The sequence below is a fragment of the Zootoca vivipara genome, chromosome 2 (assembly GCF_965207765.1).
Source record: "Zootoca vivipara chromosome 2, rZooViv2.hap1.1, whole genome shotgun sequence".
Taxonomy (NCBI): Eukaryota; Metazoa; Chordata; class Lepidosauria; order Squamata; family Lacertidae; genus Zootoca; species Zootoca vivipara.
In genome coordinates this window covers 77,529,761-77,548,272 of record NC_142584.1, presented here as the reverse complement: position 1 = coordinate 77,548,272, position 18,512 = coordinate 77,529,761, and the positions used below count along the sequence as shown (strand labels likewise).

Below are 18,512 nucleotides of genomic sequence, written 5' to 3'. Positions count from 1 at the left end.
TGGTTTAACCCACAGCGCCACCTGGGTCCTCTACCAAAGGCATCATGGACTTTGAAGAAGCACAAACTCATGATGAAAGGAAGAAACGAGCTAAAAGGAAGGCACGTTTGGCAAATCCTCACTGTGATCAACTTCCATGTGGAAACCTATGTCCCCACTGTGGAAGGACGTGTGGACCCAGAATTGGCCTCCACAGTCACTTACGGACACACCATTAAGACCATATTCATGGAAGACAATCTTACTTGGCTACGAGTGATCGCCAAAGAAGAAGCCCAGAATAAGTAAGGAGGTAGTACAAAAATACTTGGCTAGTTTAGATGTATTCAAGTCCCCAGGGCCAGAGGAACTACATCCGAGAGTATTAAAAGAACTGGCAGAGGTGATTTCAGAACCTTTGGCAATAATCTTTGAAAATTCCTGGAGAACAGGCGAAGTTCCAGGAGACTGGAGGAGGGCAAATGTTGTTCCTATTTTCAAAAAGGGGAAAAGAGAGGACCCAAACAATTACCGCCCAGTCAGCCTAACATCAATACCAGGAAAGATTCTAGATCAGATCATTAAGCAAACGGTCTGTGAGCACCTAGAAAGAAACGCTGTGATCACTAAAAGTCAGCATGGGTTTCTGAAAAATAAGTCATGTCAGACTAATCTGATCTCATTTTTTGACAGAATTACAAGCCTGGTAGATGAAGGGAACGCTGTGGATGTAGCCTAGCTTGATTTCAGCAAGGCCTTTGACAAGGTGCCCCATGATATTCTTGTAAAGAAGCTGGTAAAATGCAGGCTAGACAATGCTACCATTCAGTGGATTTGTAACTGGCTTACTGACCGAACCCAAAGGGTGCTCATCAATGGCTCCTGCTCATCCTGGAGAGTAGTGACTAGTGGGGTGCCACAGGGTTCTGTCTTGGGCCCAGTCTTATTCAACATCTTTATCAATGATTTGGATGATGGGCTTGAGGGCATCCTGAGCAAGTTTGCAGATGACACCAAATTGGGAGGGGTGGCTAACACCCCAGAGGACAGGATCACACTTCAAAATGACCTTAACAGATCAGAAAACTGGGCCAAAGCAAACAAGATGAATTTTAACAAGGAGAAATGTAAAGTACTACACTTGGGCAAAAAAAATAAAAGGCACAAATACAGGATGGGTGACACCTGGCTTGAGAGCAGTACATGTGAAAAGGATCTAGGAGTCTTGGTAGACCACAAACTTGACATGAGTCAGCAGTGTGATGCAGCAGCTAAAAAAGCCAATGCAATTCTGGGCTGCATCAATAGGAGTATAGCATCTAGATCAAGGGAAGTAATAGTTCCACTGTACTCTGCTCTGGTCAGACCTCACCTGGAGTACTGTGTCCAGTTCTGGGCACCACAGTTCAAGAAGGATACAGACAAGCTGGAACGTGTCCAGAAGAGGGCAACCAAAATGGTCAAAGGCCTGGAAACGATGCCTTATGAGGAACGGCTTAGGGAGCTGGGTATGTTTAGCCTGGAGAAGAGAAGGTTAAGGGGTGATATGATAGCCAAGGTTCAAATATATAAAAGGATGTCATATAGAGGAGGGAGAGAGATTGTTTTCTGCTGCTCCAGAGAAGCGGACACGGAGCAATGGATTCAAACTACAAGAAAGAAGATTCCACCTGAACATTAGGAAGAACTTCCTGACAGTAAGAGCTGTTTGGCAGTGGAATTTGCTACCAAGGAGTGTGGTGGAGTCTCCTTCTTTGGAGGTCTTTAAGCAGAGGCTTGACAGGCATATGTCAAGAATGCTTTGATGGTGTTTCCTGCTCGGCAGGGGGTTGGACTGGATGGCCCTTGTGGTCTCTTCCAACTCTATGATTCTATGATTCTATGATTCTTCTAAGACTATGCCACACTAGCTCTCCAATCATTCATGTTATTAGAAAATAATAACAATGTTTCACTGGTGAACCTCAGCCCAAATATTTCATTTATAACTGAAACCACCATTTTCCTATTACTTCTAGCCTTCTTCCCCAGATACTATAAATATATACTGCTTCTCCTGAGTGCTTCAGTCACTTCACATTCTCCAGTCTGGGCTACACATGCAGATGGAAAGGCCAGAGATTGCTGAGGCCATAAAAAGGTCTGTACCGCACGGCACGTAAGGAATCTCCATTTTGAGTGACCTGTGGAAAAGGAACCAGCTTCCTGCAAATGGAAAGCAAGTACATTAGTGCGAAAGCAAATTCATTCTTTAGCTGGCTGTGATGGTTTTCTGTTTCCCAGTTTACTACTTTTTAAGGGCGCGCGGGGGGGGGGGGAGAGAGAGAGAGAGAGAAGAGAGAGACTATTCAAAAAAAGGATTGCAAAATGAATATTCTCTATAGCCAGGCCTCGGGCTTATTGAACATTCTATTGGCCTTCTAAATCTGTTTGTGGGAGGGGGGGGGTTATCAGTTTAGTTTTGTTTCATTATGTATTTTGTGTTCTCATTTTGTATTTTTTATGTTGTGAACCACCCTGTGTTCTTCCAATGGTGGGCTGTATGCGAATTTTAATAAATAAATAAATAAACAGACTGAATGATTGTTATCCCCCATCTCCTGATAATTAAAAAAAACAACACAGAGGGTCGTGTAAGCATTTGGGCTTCCCTTAGGATCTTTCCACACCTCACTTAGGGAGACACACAACATACTGCTAGACTAAAAACTCAAAAGCATTGTTCTGTACCCATAGACCTTTAGTGCATACACTTGCACACCACAGTGTGTGGGTGTGTGACACTCAAGCTGCCATACTATTGTCAGTTCAGTCCACTAAGCTTGCTCAGTTAAAAATAACTTTGCCTAGTGTAAAAATAACTATAATAAAACTCTGGTTCCCTTTCAAGTCCAAAGCTGTGCTAAAGTCAATCTGACGTGCTTTGTTTCTTTGGTTGTTTCCTTGGGCATAGGTTAAGGTTGTGCCAATGTGAGATCCTGTTATTTTCTTATAAAGTTTTTCTTTCTTTTCATTTTCTCTGCTGCATATATTGCTGTTTCATTCTTTTTTTGTAATTTTAGGCCATTCATTCTCTCCTTACTCGCTCGCTCCCCCCGCACCAGCCGCCTTGCCTGATTTCCACAAGTTTCATTCTACTGCACACTGTTGCTTAGCAACGTGTTCTTCTCTTCTGTACTTTACCAAGGAGGAGCAGATCAAAGACACCCACAGTTCTGACTTAGTTTGTAAATGAATGTAAAGAGAGACCCTCCACATCTCTGCGATGGTGGCAGAAAGGGATGGTGGGAAGAGGGAATGGAAAGTTTGGCCAAATGCACAGGAAATGTGAGGACAGAGAAGAGCTGTAGGATTTCAAAAGAAAACTTTCACTATTGGAATTTTGCATCTCTTCAAATCTCTCCAGAAGCAGCTGGTGATGGTCAGGCGTCACTCAAATGGCAGCTTGCTGGTTGGTTTTTACATCCATGGATCAAATCAATTACCTACCAATATTTTAACAGTCTACTAAGGGTGTTGGCTTCAACATAAATGTGAATTGAAGTTGGTTCCCTTTACTGAAGACATGAGTTTGCAACTGTTTATTAAATTATCATGGCCTTCTTTCACACAGATGAGGCCGCCAAACCTTTCCTGGTTGTACCACTTCTGCAGGAAGGGGATTGCATAATTGAATGTTGCTGTGGTTAAACCACTGATCCTAGGGCTTGCTGATCAGAAGGTCGGCGGTTCGAATCCCTGTGACGGGGTGAGCTCCCGTTGCTTGGTCCAAGCTCCTGCCAACCTAGCAGTTCGAAAGCACGTCAAAATGCAAGTAGATAAATAGGAACCGCTACAGCGGGAAGGTAAACGGTGTTTCCATCTGCTGCTCTGGTTTGCCAGAAGCGGCTTTGTCATGTTGGAAGCTATACGCCGGCTCCCTTGGCCAATAATGTGAGATGAGCGCGCAACCCCAGAGTCGGTCACGACTGGACCTTATGGTCAGGGGTCCCTTTACCTTTACCATATATAAGAGCCAATCACTGTGCATAGAAAAGTAGGTTAGGAAGACCTACCAAGGCTAGAATTGTATGTGCAGTGTCTATATAAACTACTATCTACTTAGCATCCTTGTTTATCACCTGCAGTTTTTCAAATTACTCTGGGTGGTATCCACCAAAGCAATTCCAGTAGTGCAAGAACATTTGTCTGTGCAACACAATTCACCCTCCCTCTCCTCTCCTGCATTCACCCTAAACTGGTCTGGGTTTGCCCCCAACCCTCTGGAGCAGATTTGGGGAAGGTGTGAGGCGGGGTGGGGGGCAAATCTTCGGATGCTGAACACTCCTGTGGGTTAAACCCATTAGGAAAAAAAGAGAGGAAACATAGGCCCAAATTCAACCAACATGTCCAATTAGTGAAAGCCCACACAAGGACTTCCACTACCTCAGTGGGGCTTTCCCCTCCCCGTGTGCCCCTAACCCCCCCCCACATTACCTTCTGGGGTTGTGAGAACAGTGCACAGGGTGACGAGAAGGGGGATTTTTCTGGCTGGCAAGCTGAAACGTTTGCGCTGGTGGAACAATTGCCATAGTGGTGCGTTGAGTTCCTCCCACAGCCTTCTGCTTTGCATGCAGAATGTCTCAGGTCCAATCCCTGTCTACAGCTAAAAATGATCAAAAAGCAAGTGATAGAAAATAACTCTTTCTGGAAAGCTGCTGCCAGTAAGAGTAGAGGATACTGGACTAGGTGGATTAATGGTCTGACATGATACAAAGGGTTTTTGTTTTTTTTCCATGTCAGGGTGATACAGTATAGAGTCTGAAACACACAGTACTGACTTTTGTTAGCTGGTCCCCAGGCCTCAATGATAACAAATTCTGAAGTGGGCTCTTACAAGTCCTGTACATATGCTGCACATGGTGGCTATCAACACACATGTACACAAAGGCAGTATGCCAGAGGACACGGGTGTGAATTGTGTAATTCTCTGAAGTACTTCACTGTTTCCTCATCCGTCCTGTGTGAAAAAACGAAATTTTTTGGTTTTTTCCCCGGTTTATTGTGGCGCGGTGGCCATTTTGGAACTGGTCGGAGCATGCTCAGAAGCAACTTTTGATGCTGCTTTGCCCAGTTCCAAAATGGCTGCAGCGCGACTTCTGGTGCGACGGCCATTTTGGAACAGGGCAGAGCAGCATCAAAAGTAGCTTCTGAGCATGCTCCGCCCAGTTCCAAAATGGCGGCAGCGCTACTTCCGGTCTGCTACTTCCGGTCCAGTCCCTTATTTCTCAGGCCCAAACTTGGCAGCTATGCCATATACATATTGCTGCTCTCCCAGCCCCCTGGTATAACCCCCCTGAAATCAACCCCAACCACATTTTTTTTGGCTAAACAAGTATTCTTTCAAGGCATAGTTCTGGTTACAGGTAGGTAGCCGTGTTGGTCTGGATCTGAAGAAGTGTGCATGCACACGAAAGCTCATACCAAAATAAAAACTTAGTTGGTCTTTAAGGTGCTACTGAAGGATTTTTTTTATTTTTCTTTCAAGGCAGTCACACCCTGCATTGACAAGGATGACAGGAACTGTACTCCAGGAACATATGGAGGGTACTGCGCTTGCTATCCCTGTGCTCGGAGTTCTGTGAGAATAAATATTTCCTTATCTTGAAAGATGTAGTTGACTGTCTATGACCTGCTTTCTTGGCTTTTGCCAAGGTAATTACATACATGTGAAAATGCTCAAGCCGGTGTCTATCCATGCATATTTCCCCTCAAATATGTAAGCAGGACCCCAGAGCAGCTAGAATCTTGCTTGCCATGCATTTCAGAATTATAAATGTGGGAAATCTTTCGTAACTTGCTATGAGACACCTGTTTTTTTCTGTACTACCCCAGTAGAGCTCTTGAGAGAATTCAAGCCAGAGTAAAGGCAGCATCAAACAATTTCTCTTCTCTAACTTTAATTGGCAATAGCAAGACTTTGTTTTCAATAATTTGTTGCCCTAGAATTGATGAATGTATGTTGCATCCATCCTAACCATTTCATTTCAAACTAGCATCCTCCATTCATTTACTTTGAAAAATCGAGAAAATCAGTTTGTAATACCATATTGTCAGCTTGTTCCATTTCAGTGTTGTCCTCTTATTTTAATTGCAGAATAGCTCCCTTTTTTGCAACAAAGGGTTGGGGGTCAAGGAAACCCATAATTAAAACACCCCTATAAAGGCAAATCACCCATTATGTCTCAGCCACAATGAAGAGAAGGCAAGAAGATGCAAGAGGAAGTGTCTAAATAACACTGAAGGAGATCTTAGCTAAATAGAACGGACTTCTTCAGGAAACCATATAGAAGTGTCATCAAAATTCTCTTATTTTCCAGATGTTTTCAACATGGAGTTCCGGAAAGTGCTTACAGTTTTTCATTAGTGTGCATGCTGTGTCATTGATTCAAATATGTTAACTTCGACTTTACCCTTACCAGCTTGATATAAAGCCATACCAATTATTTTCCTCGTGTGCCATTGCAAACATGCATTACAAAATGACTATTTAATATATATCTAAATCTTCTGGAAGAGGAAACATTTTGTATACACTCCTGCGACTTTTCTTGGGGCAATTTTTATTTCCTTAGCAATGAAATATTTATCCTGGGGCATCTGGAGACAGATGTGAAGTATGCAGGAATATGAAGACAGTATGTTGATATTGCAGTGATAAACTGTGTGCAGCCGCAATGCCGGCTAGCATCCGAAGCTAAATCTAGGCCATGTGGCTGAAAGTTATCAACCATGATATTGGAAGCAGTTACAGGAGAGGATGATAGTTTTGACTTTGGCATCCATCACTGACTGCGCTGAAATGCCATTATTCATCAGGGAACGAGCTTTCTCTCTTTTTCAGGCCTAAAGTGGGTTTTATCCATGAACATGGCTGGCATTACTTTTATTATTTATGAAGTGCCAATGGCAGGGTTTTGTTTTGTTTTTTAAGGACAGCTACTCAACAAAGTTTAAAATATAAGGAAGAGAAGCAACAAAATGAAAGTGTAACAGGAAGAAGATAAAAGTTACATGTTTTGGATAGCTCAAATCCCAGGGCTGTGAGTTCAAATCCTATGTTGGGCAAAAGATTGGATTGCAGGGGGTCGGACCCTTGCGGTCCTTTCCAATTTTATGATTCCATGAAAGACAGTGAACGAATGTGGGTCTGTGGACATGAGATCGCTGTGGTGTAACAGATAAGGTGCTGAGCTGGAACCCAGGAGGCCAGAGTTCAAATCACTACTCATTTATGAAGCTCACCATTTATTTATTTCATAAAATTTATACACAGCTTGATTGTGTTGATTGTCAACCAACCAACCAACCAACCAACCATCAAAACCATTTGCAAAAAGATAAAATAGTAAAATCAAGGGGGGGATAGAACCATACTTTAAAACATACAAAAGCTAAAATACTAAAACAGATTAAAACTACTGCAATTTCCTAATACATAAATCAGTAATATGGTCTTAGGAGACCACTTAATATTTTTTCTGCCTGTTTTTAATTCTATTGTTTATTGGTTCTTTCATTTCAGATGTTGCATTTTTTTGTATTACAATTTGAATAGAATAAAGTAAAGGTAAAAGCTACTGAAAAGCAGCAAATCTGTGAAATGATTAAAAGTAGCAAAGCCTAAGCATTCTGTTTGTGACATGATAGCCAATAAGGGGGAATCTGCAAATGTGAAGGAACAACAGGCAATTTATAGGCAGCAAGATTTTGAAAGTGAAGGTCACAGGTTTACAAAATGGAACAAGGACCACGAGAAAGCCATAAGAGTAATGGTGAGGAAAGCAATGCAATATATATATGGGGATATGTAACTACTGTATTAAACATGGTCAGGGGAAATGCTTGATAAACTGTTTAATTAGCAAGGAAAGGAAAGTTGACCACTGCGCTGTGAAAAAGGTGTAAAAGTTATGCGAGACAAAGGTAGACAGGCAAATGTTGCAGAAATCAAGACAACAGAAGACTTTTGTACTACAGAAGGCTCTGGTGGTAAAACTGCACATACAGACACATGGGCACAGCCAGATTTTTTGTTGGGGGACAGGACCTTTTTTGGGGGGGGGGCGCAGAACCTCAGTTAGCTAAGTATTTTTATGGATTTTTTTAAAAAAAATTAGGGTGTGTAGCTGCCCCTCCCTGCCCCCCTCCTTGGCTATGCCCATATACAGACAGGAAGGATTTTTTTAAAGTTAGGGAGCAAGAATGGCATGGAGAGAATTATTTCCTACAAGGTATTTGTATTTATCACAGAGGGGGCAAGAGTCATTACTGTACTGTACTTTTTTCCTCACGTGTCAACGTTGGGGTGGGGAGTTGGTCACCACATAACTGAAGGCAAATTTTAGTAAGTAGAAAGATTATGTTAATGTCTTGCTTAAAAAGCAAGGTATTTATTGCCCAGTTGAAGGGGAGCAGCAGCAACATACCCTCCAACATTCCTCAGATGAAAATAGGGACATTTCTCACTCCCCCCCCCCGACTGACCCTCCTCACCACCACCCATTTTTGGCCCCCCTGCCCACAGAACATTTCCTATTGGATGAAGGGCGAATGCCATGAACACTGCACCAATGGGACACAGCACACACACACCCCATCCTGAGAAAACTGCTTAACCCTGTTTTATTTGATTTCATTTCATTCTTTGGTACATTTACAAAAAGAAAAGCACACACCAATAAATACATTTTAGGAAGGAGCTAGATTAGGCACAGATGCACAAAGCATTTAAAAAAATAATCAAGACTCCTTGCGCTCCTCTATGCTCCCCGTTTCTTCCTGCCCAGGGCAGCCCTGCCCTCTTCCTACTGCTCAGAGCCAGCACATCATGTGGGACAGGGCCTCATCGGTGGCAGCCTCTCCTCCTTGCCCACTTTCCAATAGCTGCTACAAACTGCCCAAGGGAGGAGGCTGGCGGCAGCAGCCGTGGAAAGGTAACAGGATGCTCCTTCGCAGCCACAGTCACAGCCACTGCTTGGGACAAGCGCTGACTCCTCCTCCTCCTCCCTGAGCTCAGCGGCAGGGAAATAGGGACATTCTGGGGCAGTGTTTTCCAACTACTAACACTAGCAAGTTCTCTCTGCTGAGCTGTTCTTTCCTATCCTGTGTTCCATATTTTTGTAGCTAAGAACTTATACACGCATTTGCTTATTTCATGCAACATCCCAGTCCATTTTCCTTTTGTGCCATGTCTTTTCAGATTGTAAGACCGGAGGCTTTTATTTAGTGGGGATTCTGAGATAAAAAATATTTATGTAAAATACTATGATTACTAGCCAGTCAACACGAACAGCATATTTTTATATGTTACTGTGTATGTATAGTCATGCTATAATTGAGTTCAGGAACAATTTTGCATTGTTTTATTTTATAGCTCTAAAATACAATACTTCACTAGCAACCGAAGTTATCGATGTTTGGAAAAATTCCTGTAATGTTTTTAGCTACTTATATATTTCAAACTTCAATTAAAATTTTCCATATTTGCACAATTTGCACAATTTAGTGGTCCTCTCTGTGCACTCATTTAGATATGGCAGCCATTTTGTGCTATGCCACATTTTTACAGCAGCCATTTTGCAGTATGCCATGTTCCCCTCCAATGGCAACCATTTCATGACTGATGCCCAAGGCACATTTTCAGAATTCTGACTTTGCTCATGGACCCAGAAAGGTTGGCAAACCTCTTGCATAGGCAATACTAAGCTAGATGGAGCAATAGTCAGACTCAGTGTATGACTTTTATGTGTTCCATGAATCAGAAGACCCTGCCTCATGTGCTTAGTACTGCCCTAAACTTCATGGATTATAGTGGGGGGGGATTAGACCTATGCTTTACTCACATTTTGAGAGCAATAGACCTTATTAGTACTGAACTCTGGCAACATTATACCCACATATGTACAATCACCAGTTTTTAAAGAAGAAGAAGAAGAAGAAGAGGAAGAAGAGTTTGGATTTGATATCCCGCTTTATCACTACCCGAAGGAGTCTCAAAGCGGCTAACAATCTCCTTTTCCCTCCTCCCCCACAACAAACACTCTGTGAGGTGAGTGGGGCTGAGAGACTTCAGAGAAGTGTGACTAGCCCAAGGTCACCCAGCAGCTGCATGTGGAGGAGCGGAGACGCGAACCCGGTCCACCAGATTACAGTGGTACCTTGGTTTATGAACACAATTGGTTCCGGAAGTCTGTTCATAAACTGAAGCGTTCATAAACTGAAGCGAACTTTCCCATTGAAAGTAATGGAAAGTGGATTAATCCGTTCCAGGCGGTCCGCGGAGTAACCGTTCATAAACTGAAGCGAACATTTCCATTGAAAGTAATGGAAAGTGGATTAATCCGTTCCAGACGGGTCCGCAAAGTACTTAAACTGAAGCGTTCATAAACTGAAACATGGGTGTAATTGGTTCCGGAAGTCTGTTTATAAACTGAAGCGTTCATAAACTGAAGCGAACTTTCCCATTAAAAGTAATGGAATGTGAATTAATCCGTTCCAGATGGGTCCGCGGCGTTCATAAACCGAAAATTCATAAACCGAGGTGTTCATAAACCGAGGTTCCACTGTACGAGTGTACCGCTCTTAACCACTACTGTGATCAAGTTTTTTTGTTTTGTTTTATAAAAAAACTCCTCAAAAGTGAAAAATAACAACTCTTTATTATTAATGGGGTTCTCACAAATTTCATGTGTGAGGGGATTGCAAAGAGGTTGCTAGCTCTGCCCTATACCAATGACAAATGTGCCAGCCATGCTCCAACAGGACTGCCAATTCAGTGGCAGTGTGCAAGGGCCCTACATTCACACTAATGTGTGGCTCTTTCACATGTGCATGTCCCACTTTTCCACACATGCTTCCAACACATGGGTTTTATGTGCATCCCTTTATCTTTGTAGTTTATGGCACGTCACATATATATTTCACTCCAATTCTAATGATGCAGGTTAAAACCACCTCCAGCAGCAGAGAACTTCCTAACCAGAGAGTCAAGTCAAGCTAACAACGTCTTGTATTGCTTCCTTTATCGAGTCGAAAGGTGCATTTATCACATTCAGCTGATAAAAGTGGTGATAAATGTACTTTATATCCAAATGAAAGATTGGTTACCAACATAGTCAGTAGTGACTTGCGATTTTTCCATCTTAAAAAGAATATTGTTCACTTCAGGAAAAACTCCCATTTTTCTCCCTGGTGCAGGGACAATGCCAAGAAGAAAAATTGTAATTTCATCCATAACTCAGGGATGAAGAAAACGTGGCCAATCAAATGCTGTTGAACTGCAACTCCCATCATGCCTGACTACTGGCCATGTGGGCTGAGTGGAGTCGATGGGGGGTTGAGAGTCCTCTGGAGTCCATCGAGGGCCACAAGTTCCCCATCCCTATCTTTACTCCACCGACTTTCTTCCTGAATATACTCTAGCTACCTTTGCTTTTGGAATTATGCAGTCCTCAGGTTCATGGCTGTAAAACCATTACCCTAGTCCTTTCTCCTGGAATGCCCTCCTACACCCCCCGTGATTCTACCTCCACCCTCCTTTAAAAGGCTGATCATTCCCACGAAGCCCTTACATAACCCCAGCTCCTGAAGTCTTTATCCTCCACCACAATAAAATCAAGGCCATTGTCTCTTCACGCATTCATATATTGTTGCCCTTCAGATACCAGTCCCCACAATCTTACTGCAGTATCAAAAGATTATAAGCTCCTGGGCAATGGTCTGCTTTTTTCTTTTTTTATGGTGCAAACTGCAGCGTGATGCTTGCAGCTTTGTAGGAGGTGGTAGCGTGGCTACTCCTGGTCACATACTCCCTTTTGATTCCTCAGCTGGGCTGTTTGCTGCAAGAGATTGGCAATATTGTTGATCTTCTTGTTTTGATTAGTAGCCTGTAGGCTGGAAAGGTTAGAGGGTTTTTTCCTATTTTTTCAGTAGCTCCAGTTGAGAGTGGTAAATGGTTTGTTTTTCCTTGTGGAACTCTTGCCAAGCTGGGTGACAGTATCATAGTGATATAGCTGCAGGCATTCTTAGAGGAAACAAAAATTAAAAAATCCTTCCAGTAGCACCTTAGAGACCAACTAAGTCTGTCATAGGTATGAGCTTTTGTGTGCATGCACACTTCTTCAGATTCAGAGAAGTCACCAGACCAATGACAAACTTAGTTGGTCTCTAAGGTGCTACTGGAAGGAATTTTTTCATTTTGTTTCAACTACGGCAGACCAACACAGCTACCTACCTGTAATTAGAAGAAACAGATTATCTAGCCTCTTTCTAATCTTGGTTGAGACAGATTCAGGACTGAGTCTGCCACAGTCACCCCAGTGGATGGTCTTTATCAGAAGGGGGCTGCTCCTTCTCAATCTCTCATCAGCTTTTGAGTCAATCAACTGTGGTTTCCAAGAAATTGTATCAGTGACACTGTTGTGCATCATTTCTGGTCTTGGGATAGTTCCAGAAGATAGCACTGGATGAGTGTCTCTTGTCCACCCAATTTTGGAGTGCCACGGAGTAGTATCATGTCTCCAATGTTATTTAGGATCTGTATGAAGCTGCTGGGAACAGTGATGTGCCACCACTACACTAATGATACCTACGTCTAATTTCTCTGTTACAGCTGAATCAGGAATAGCTGTGTAGGCCCTGGATCAGTGCCTGGTTGGAGTGATGGGCTGGCTGAGGACTAATAAACTGAGTCTGAAACTTGGCAAGATGTACACATGGTGGATGAGTAACTTCCAGGTCTGCAAAGTAGGCAAGCTGCTTCTCCTCTATGAAATTACTCTGTTCCTGAAGGAGCAGGTGCATACTCTGCAAGTGCTCCTAGATCCAGCTCTAGGAGGTGTTTGCTGCACCTAAGTCTTCAGTAGCTAGGAGTGCCTTTTACCAGCTTCAACTGGTATGGCAGCTACAGCCATTTCCGGACAAGTATAGCTTGATCACAGTTGCCTATGCCTAAGCAACCACAAGGTTAGGTTACTGGAATTTGCTCTGTGAGGGGCTACCCTTGAGGTTGGTCCAGAAACTGCAGCTAGAGCAGAACATGGCAGCTAGGTTGCTTGTGAGGGCAAACTACTCCCAGCATGTAACATCTTTTTTATGGAATTTGCACTGGCTGGCAATCTGCTATCAGGCCAAGTTTAATGTTTTGGTAACAACATGAAAGACCCTCCACAGGACCAGGTTACTCGAGAGGCCACTTTATCCCTTGTATACCCAGGAGGTCACAACATTCTGCAGGAGGTTCTCCTTTTAAGTCCTTAAAATATCAGAAGCCCATTCCACAGTAACTTGTGGCTGCTCTTGTTCTGTAGAACATCCCTGTTAAGATATGACAGATAAGACATGAAACAGCAAATATGTTTTTGTTTCAACCTGTTTTTTTCAGATAGATGAAAAGGTCTCGGCCTTATTTTGTATTGTTTTTAAACCCATCTTCAGGGATTTTTGGTACTGTTTTAAAACTATTTTATCTGTTTATTTGATGTGAATTTACTACTACTACTACTACTACTACTTATTCCTAGATGCTGGAAATCCCAAGTGGGAATAGTGGTGTTGCACTCAGATTCTGCTTGCAGACTTCCACTGACAACTGGTTGGATGCAGTGAGAAGAGGATGCTGGCCTGGATGGCCCTTTGGTCTGATCTAGCAGGACTCTTCTTAGGTACTTATAATGTACTTTTAACACAAGCAACCTAGCTGCCATGTTCTGCTCTAGTACATTATAAGGTACTTTTGAAGAAAAGCAACTACTGTTTTGCTGTATCATCTCCATTCTCCTTCACTTCCACACATATTTCTTGTCTATCAATTTGATTCAACTTCTCATTATGGACTTTTAAATATCTCCCCTCCCCTCTCTTGCTTTTCAATTTAAAGCTTCTTTGAGATGCTTTTTTTCTCCTTCAGTTAGCAACCAGATTCCTTTATACAGTGGTACCTTGGGTTAAGAACGTAATTCGTTCTGGAGGTCCATTGTTAACCTGAAACTGTTCTTAACCTGAGGTACCACTTTAGCTAACGTGGTGGCCTCCTGCTGCCACCACGCAATTTCTGTTCTCATCCTGAAGCAAAGTTCTTAACCCGAGTTACTATTTCTGGGTTAGCGGAGTCTGTAACCTTAAGCGTCTGTAACCTGAGATACCACTGTATTAACCTACTGAATATGTGGTTTACAGGTGTGATATGGAGTTATTCTCTTTCAGGTTCACCTAGCTAGCTTCTTTCCAATCTGGCCTCCATCCCCTATATTTCACTGAATTATCTTAAACCAACATTTAAAATGCCCAGTAAGGTGAGAATCAGGGCTCCCCTGCTCACCAGAATTGATACAAAAGGTAAAGGACAGTTAAGTCCAGTTGAGAACAACTCTGGGGTTGCGGCGCTCATCTCATTTTATTGGCCGAGGAAGCTGGCATTTGTCCGCAGACAGTTTTTCCGGGTCATGTGGCCAGCATGAGTAAGCCGCTTCTGGCGAAACCAGAGCAGCACACAGAAATGCCGTTTACCTTCCCGCCGGAGCAGTACCTATTTATCTACTTGAACTTTGACGTGCTTTCAAACTGCTAGGTTGGCAGGAGCTGGGACTGAACAACGGGAGCTCACCCCGTTGCGGGGATTCGAACCGCTGACCTTCCAATTGGCAAGCTGATTCACACCAGTGGTTTACACGACAGCGCCACCCGCAGAATTGATATATCAAATCCCTATTAACTGAACAGTCAGAAAGAGGTAACAACTTCTGCTGACTTTTCCTTTTATACTGTTAACAGCATTTATAGCATGTATGTGATGCTATACAATATAAATAATATCAAAGTTATTTTGTTCAAAATGTCTTAGATATGGCAGCCTCCTTTATGTCACTTTTATTTCTGGCAGTGCAGTGCTAGAAACATATCAAGAGTACAATTCAGTCAACTGAAGTCCCCCACCCCCAAGTTTTGTTTATTTATGTGAGAGATATGTATACTCCAATCCTTTGCAGTTATTTGTGCCTAAGACTACTGAAACAATGCTACATAGAATCAGGCGGCCAAGCACATTTTTGCAGTTGAAATATGTAATGGTATTAAAAACCATGCTCATAAGGAGGTTTTACGTTCATGGTTTTAATAATATGGCAAGGTCTGGGCCTTGACCAATGAGTATGTAAAAGGGCATACAGTCATTACATCTAGATAGATTCTGACTTGACCTTAGGAACCCATCAATCCCTGTTTAATAAGCGGTGAAAATTAGTATCATTGCTTGCTAAAATATGAGCCATTCCGCACTTCACACAAAGCACAGAGAGTACCCCCGAACAAGGCAGTGCAGCCACTAACTGCTCCCTGACTAATGTACCTTTATATGACACATGCATTTGTCATCCTTTAAATTTGTAAGAATACATCTAAAAAGGCAATACGTGAAATGTTCCTGTGAGAGTTGTCTGGTTCTCTTGCGTATTACAAGGGGAGACTTGGTGGTGGGTGGTGAGAGGATAACAACCTGAACCTATGGGAGTGATACCCGTCTCCTTTTATCGACATCTGTCTGACACATCATTGTGTGGGCCCCTAAGTACCACTTGACAGCACTGCGCATGCCGATCCTAGTATGTGGTATATACAGTAGTGCAGTCCAAGCACACAGCAAAGGCACTGTGGCGCCTTAAAAGACCGGCCGTGGGTTAGCTGGTGTGTACGCCCATAAAAAGCACTGTCTTCAAGGTGGCCACCCTATCCATATTTACGGGGCGGGGGGTAGAGAGCAAGTCTCAGCGAGCAAAGTGTAAAACGGCTTCCTCTGGTGTAAATGCGCGCAGGATTGTGTCGCAAGGTGCCAGAAGCTTCCTGTCTGTGTTTGGGGTCTGGCTGTGGCTGCGTGTCCCCCTCGCCTGCCCCGCGTCAGTGCCATATTCGAACCCCCTCCCCGCAGCGCTGCTTCCTCCTCCCGCAGCGCTGCTTCCTCCCCTCGCCTCCTCCCAGGCAGCCCCCGCTTCCCTCCCCCCGCAAGCTCCCCTCCCTTCATTTCCGCTTGCGAGGCCCTTCCCGGTCCAATCCTCCGCTTCGCCTTCTTCCCGCCTGCCCTGCCGTGCGCATGCCTGGGTTATGCAACAGGCCCCGGCATCCGAGCGGGTCCCAGCTGCAGGGGCGGCGGCGGCGGCCGCTTGGGTAGCAGGCCGGGTCGAGGGCGGCGGGGACCAGAAGGGAGAGGGACGAGGCGGCCCGGCCAGCCCTCCCTTCCCGCTAGGCGGAGTGGAGAGGCCGGGGGGCGCCGCCCTGCCTTGGTCTCACTTGCCGCCCAGCGAGCTGGCAGGCAGGCGAGCGGCGTGAGCGGCTCTGCTTGCCCGGGCCAAGTCCCGCCTGTTCCGCGACGGCGAGTGGGTTGGCTTCCTGCGCCGTGTGCCGCTGCCCCCTTCCTCTCCTTTCCCTTCCCTTCCTCCTCCTCCTCGTCGTCCTCCCTCCCCTCCCGCGCTCTCTCTCTTTTCCCTCCCTTCCTCCCTTCCCCCGGCAGGCAGTAGGAGCCGCAGCGGCAGCAGCCCGGATCCCCTGAGCCATGGCGCTGTGAGAGCAGCACATGGCGGCCGCAGCAGCCATGAGCCCCCCACGAACCCACACAACTCCCCCCTGAAGAGCCGCCGTGCAACTGCAGCAGCAGCCAGCCAGCCAGACCAAACAGCCCGCCCTGTCTTAGTCGGATCACATTGGCCATCACTTCCCACCCCGCAACTCTTCGCTCCTGCCTCGCCCGGGCCGCTCGCTCTGCACCGCCACCGCCGCTTCCAGCAAGCCAAGTCCGGTCCCCGCCACCGCTGTCGCCACCATGGGAGTGCAAGGCTTCCAGGACTACATCGAGAAACACTGCCCCAGCGCCGTGGTGCCGGTGGAGCTGCAGAAGCTAGCCCGGGGCAGCCTGGTGGGTGGCGGCCGCCAGAGGCCCCCGCAGACCCCGCTGCGCCTCCTCATCGACGCCGACAACTGCCTGCACCGGCTCTACGGCGGCTTCTACACGGACTGGGTGAGCGGCGGCCAGTGGAACCACATGCTGGGCTACTTGGCGGCGCTAGCCAAGGCCTGCTTCAACGGCAACATCGAGCTCTTCGTCTTCTTCAACGGCGCCTTGGAAAAGGCCCGGCTCCACGAGTGGGTGAAGCGGCAGGGCAACGAGCGCCAGACCGCCCAGCAGATCGTCAGCCACGTCCAGAACAAGGGCACCCCGCCGCCCAAGGTCTGGTTCCTGCCGCCCGTCTGCATGGCGCACTGCATCCGCCTGGCCCTCATCCGCTTCCACATCAAGGTAAGCAGCAGCAGGCGGCCCAGGAGGCCTGTGCTCGGGCGCTGGGTGCTGCTATCCACACTGCCCCGCCGGCCCCTGCCTTTCCCCTCTGCCAGCCCCACGTTGCGCCAGCGCCCCCTTGCATCTTCTCCCCTGCCCTATTGCCCCCTTTCCTCTGCCACCTTGCGGCCCCCTCCTTTTGGTTGGCCATTTCTGCACTCTCTTGCCATCTCCCCCCCCGTTCGCCCACACGAATAGGGGCCCTTCCCTGGTGTCCCCCCCCCCTCCCGAGGCTCCTCTGGCACCAGGGCGCCCAAGAAGAGGTGCCCAACTCCGAGGCTGCTTCTCCTTGCCATTGAAGCGCCAGGTTTTCCTCTGCTCGGTTCTTCGCAGCTCCAGTGGGGTTTGTGGGCTTGTGTGTGTGTGTGTGTGTGTGTGTGTGTGTGTTTGGAGGGGGGGAGAGGAGGGGCAGCACTCTTAAGATGGCAGCAGGTTTTGCCCTCTTGGTTGTGGCTTGACGGAGTTGAGAGGGAGGGGATCTGTGTCTCTACATATCCGCAAAATGTCGTCAAAAGCTGGCGGTGTCGGCGGCTTGGGCGGGGAGAGGAGGTGCGGCGAGTTTCCTGGGAGCAAGCGGGCTCCCCGCTGGCCATTAATAGCCGCCCGAGCGGGGCCAAAAAGTTTCTGCCGCTTCGGCGTTGGCCGGGGGGGGGTCTCCCCCTCCCGCCAAGAGGCCTTAAGTCGCCTCCGCGCCTCCTCCTTAGCAGGGTGCCTTGAGCTGGCAAAGGGGAGGACTTCCTAAGCGCCCTGATGCCCTCAATCTCTACGGGGATTTTTCTATTTATACATACCTGTCAAGCTTTGAAAACCAGATGAGGGTGATCTGGAACATCCGAAGGCTCCCATCCACTATCATAGATATACTAATGAATAGCTAAGGCTAAACTGGGAGATGCAATCATAATTTCGTTTTCCCAGCGTTCCTGAGGCTGTAGTTTCCACTGCTGGTTTTGTGAGCACTTTTGCCTTTATACATCCCCCTCCGCTCCTCTTTCCTTTCCCCACCACATCTCAGGATCCATTTCTTTCCCCATCCCATAAAATAGGAAGAAGGGGAGGTTGGTGCTCTCACCGTGCTCTCTCTGATGGAGAATTTGAAGATGGGCAGGTAGCAAAATGAATCTGTAACACTTGTGCTCCAGACCTACCCTAATTAATGCTTTGAAGTTTG

General features: G+C 45.9%; 1 protein-coding gene across 1 annotated transcript in view; it reads left to right on the top strand.

Moving 5' to 3' along the window:
• Positions 1–16,517: 16,517 nt before the first annotated feature.
• Positions 16,518–18,512, top strand: part of FAM120A (family with sequence similarity 120 member A) — a 57,506-nt gene continuing 55,511 nt past the window's right edge. Inside the window, exon 1 of the mRNA XM_035106302.3 lies at positions 16,518–17,302. Coding sequence (XP_034962193.2) covers positions 16,829–17,302 — 474 coding nt within the window. The 5' untranslated portion in view covers positions 16,518–16,828. The remainder of the gene's footprint in view (positions 17,303–18,512) is intronic.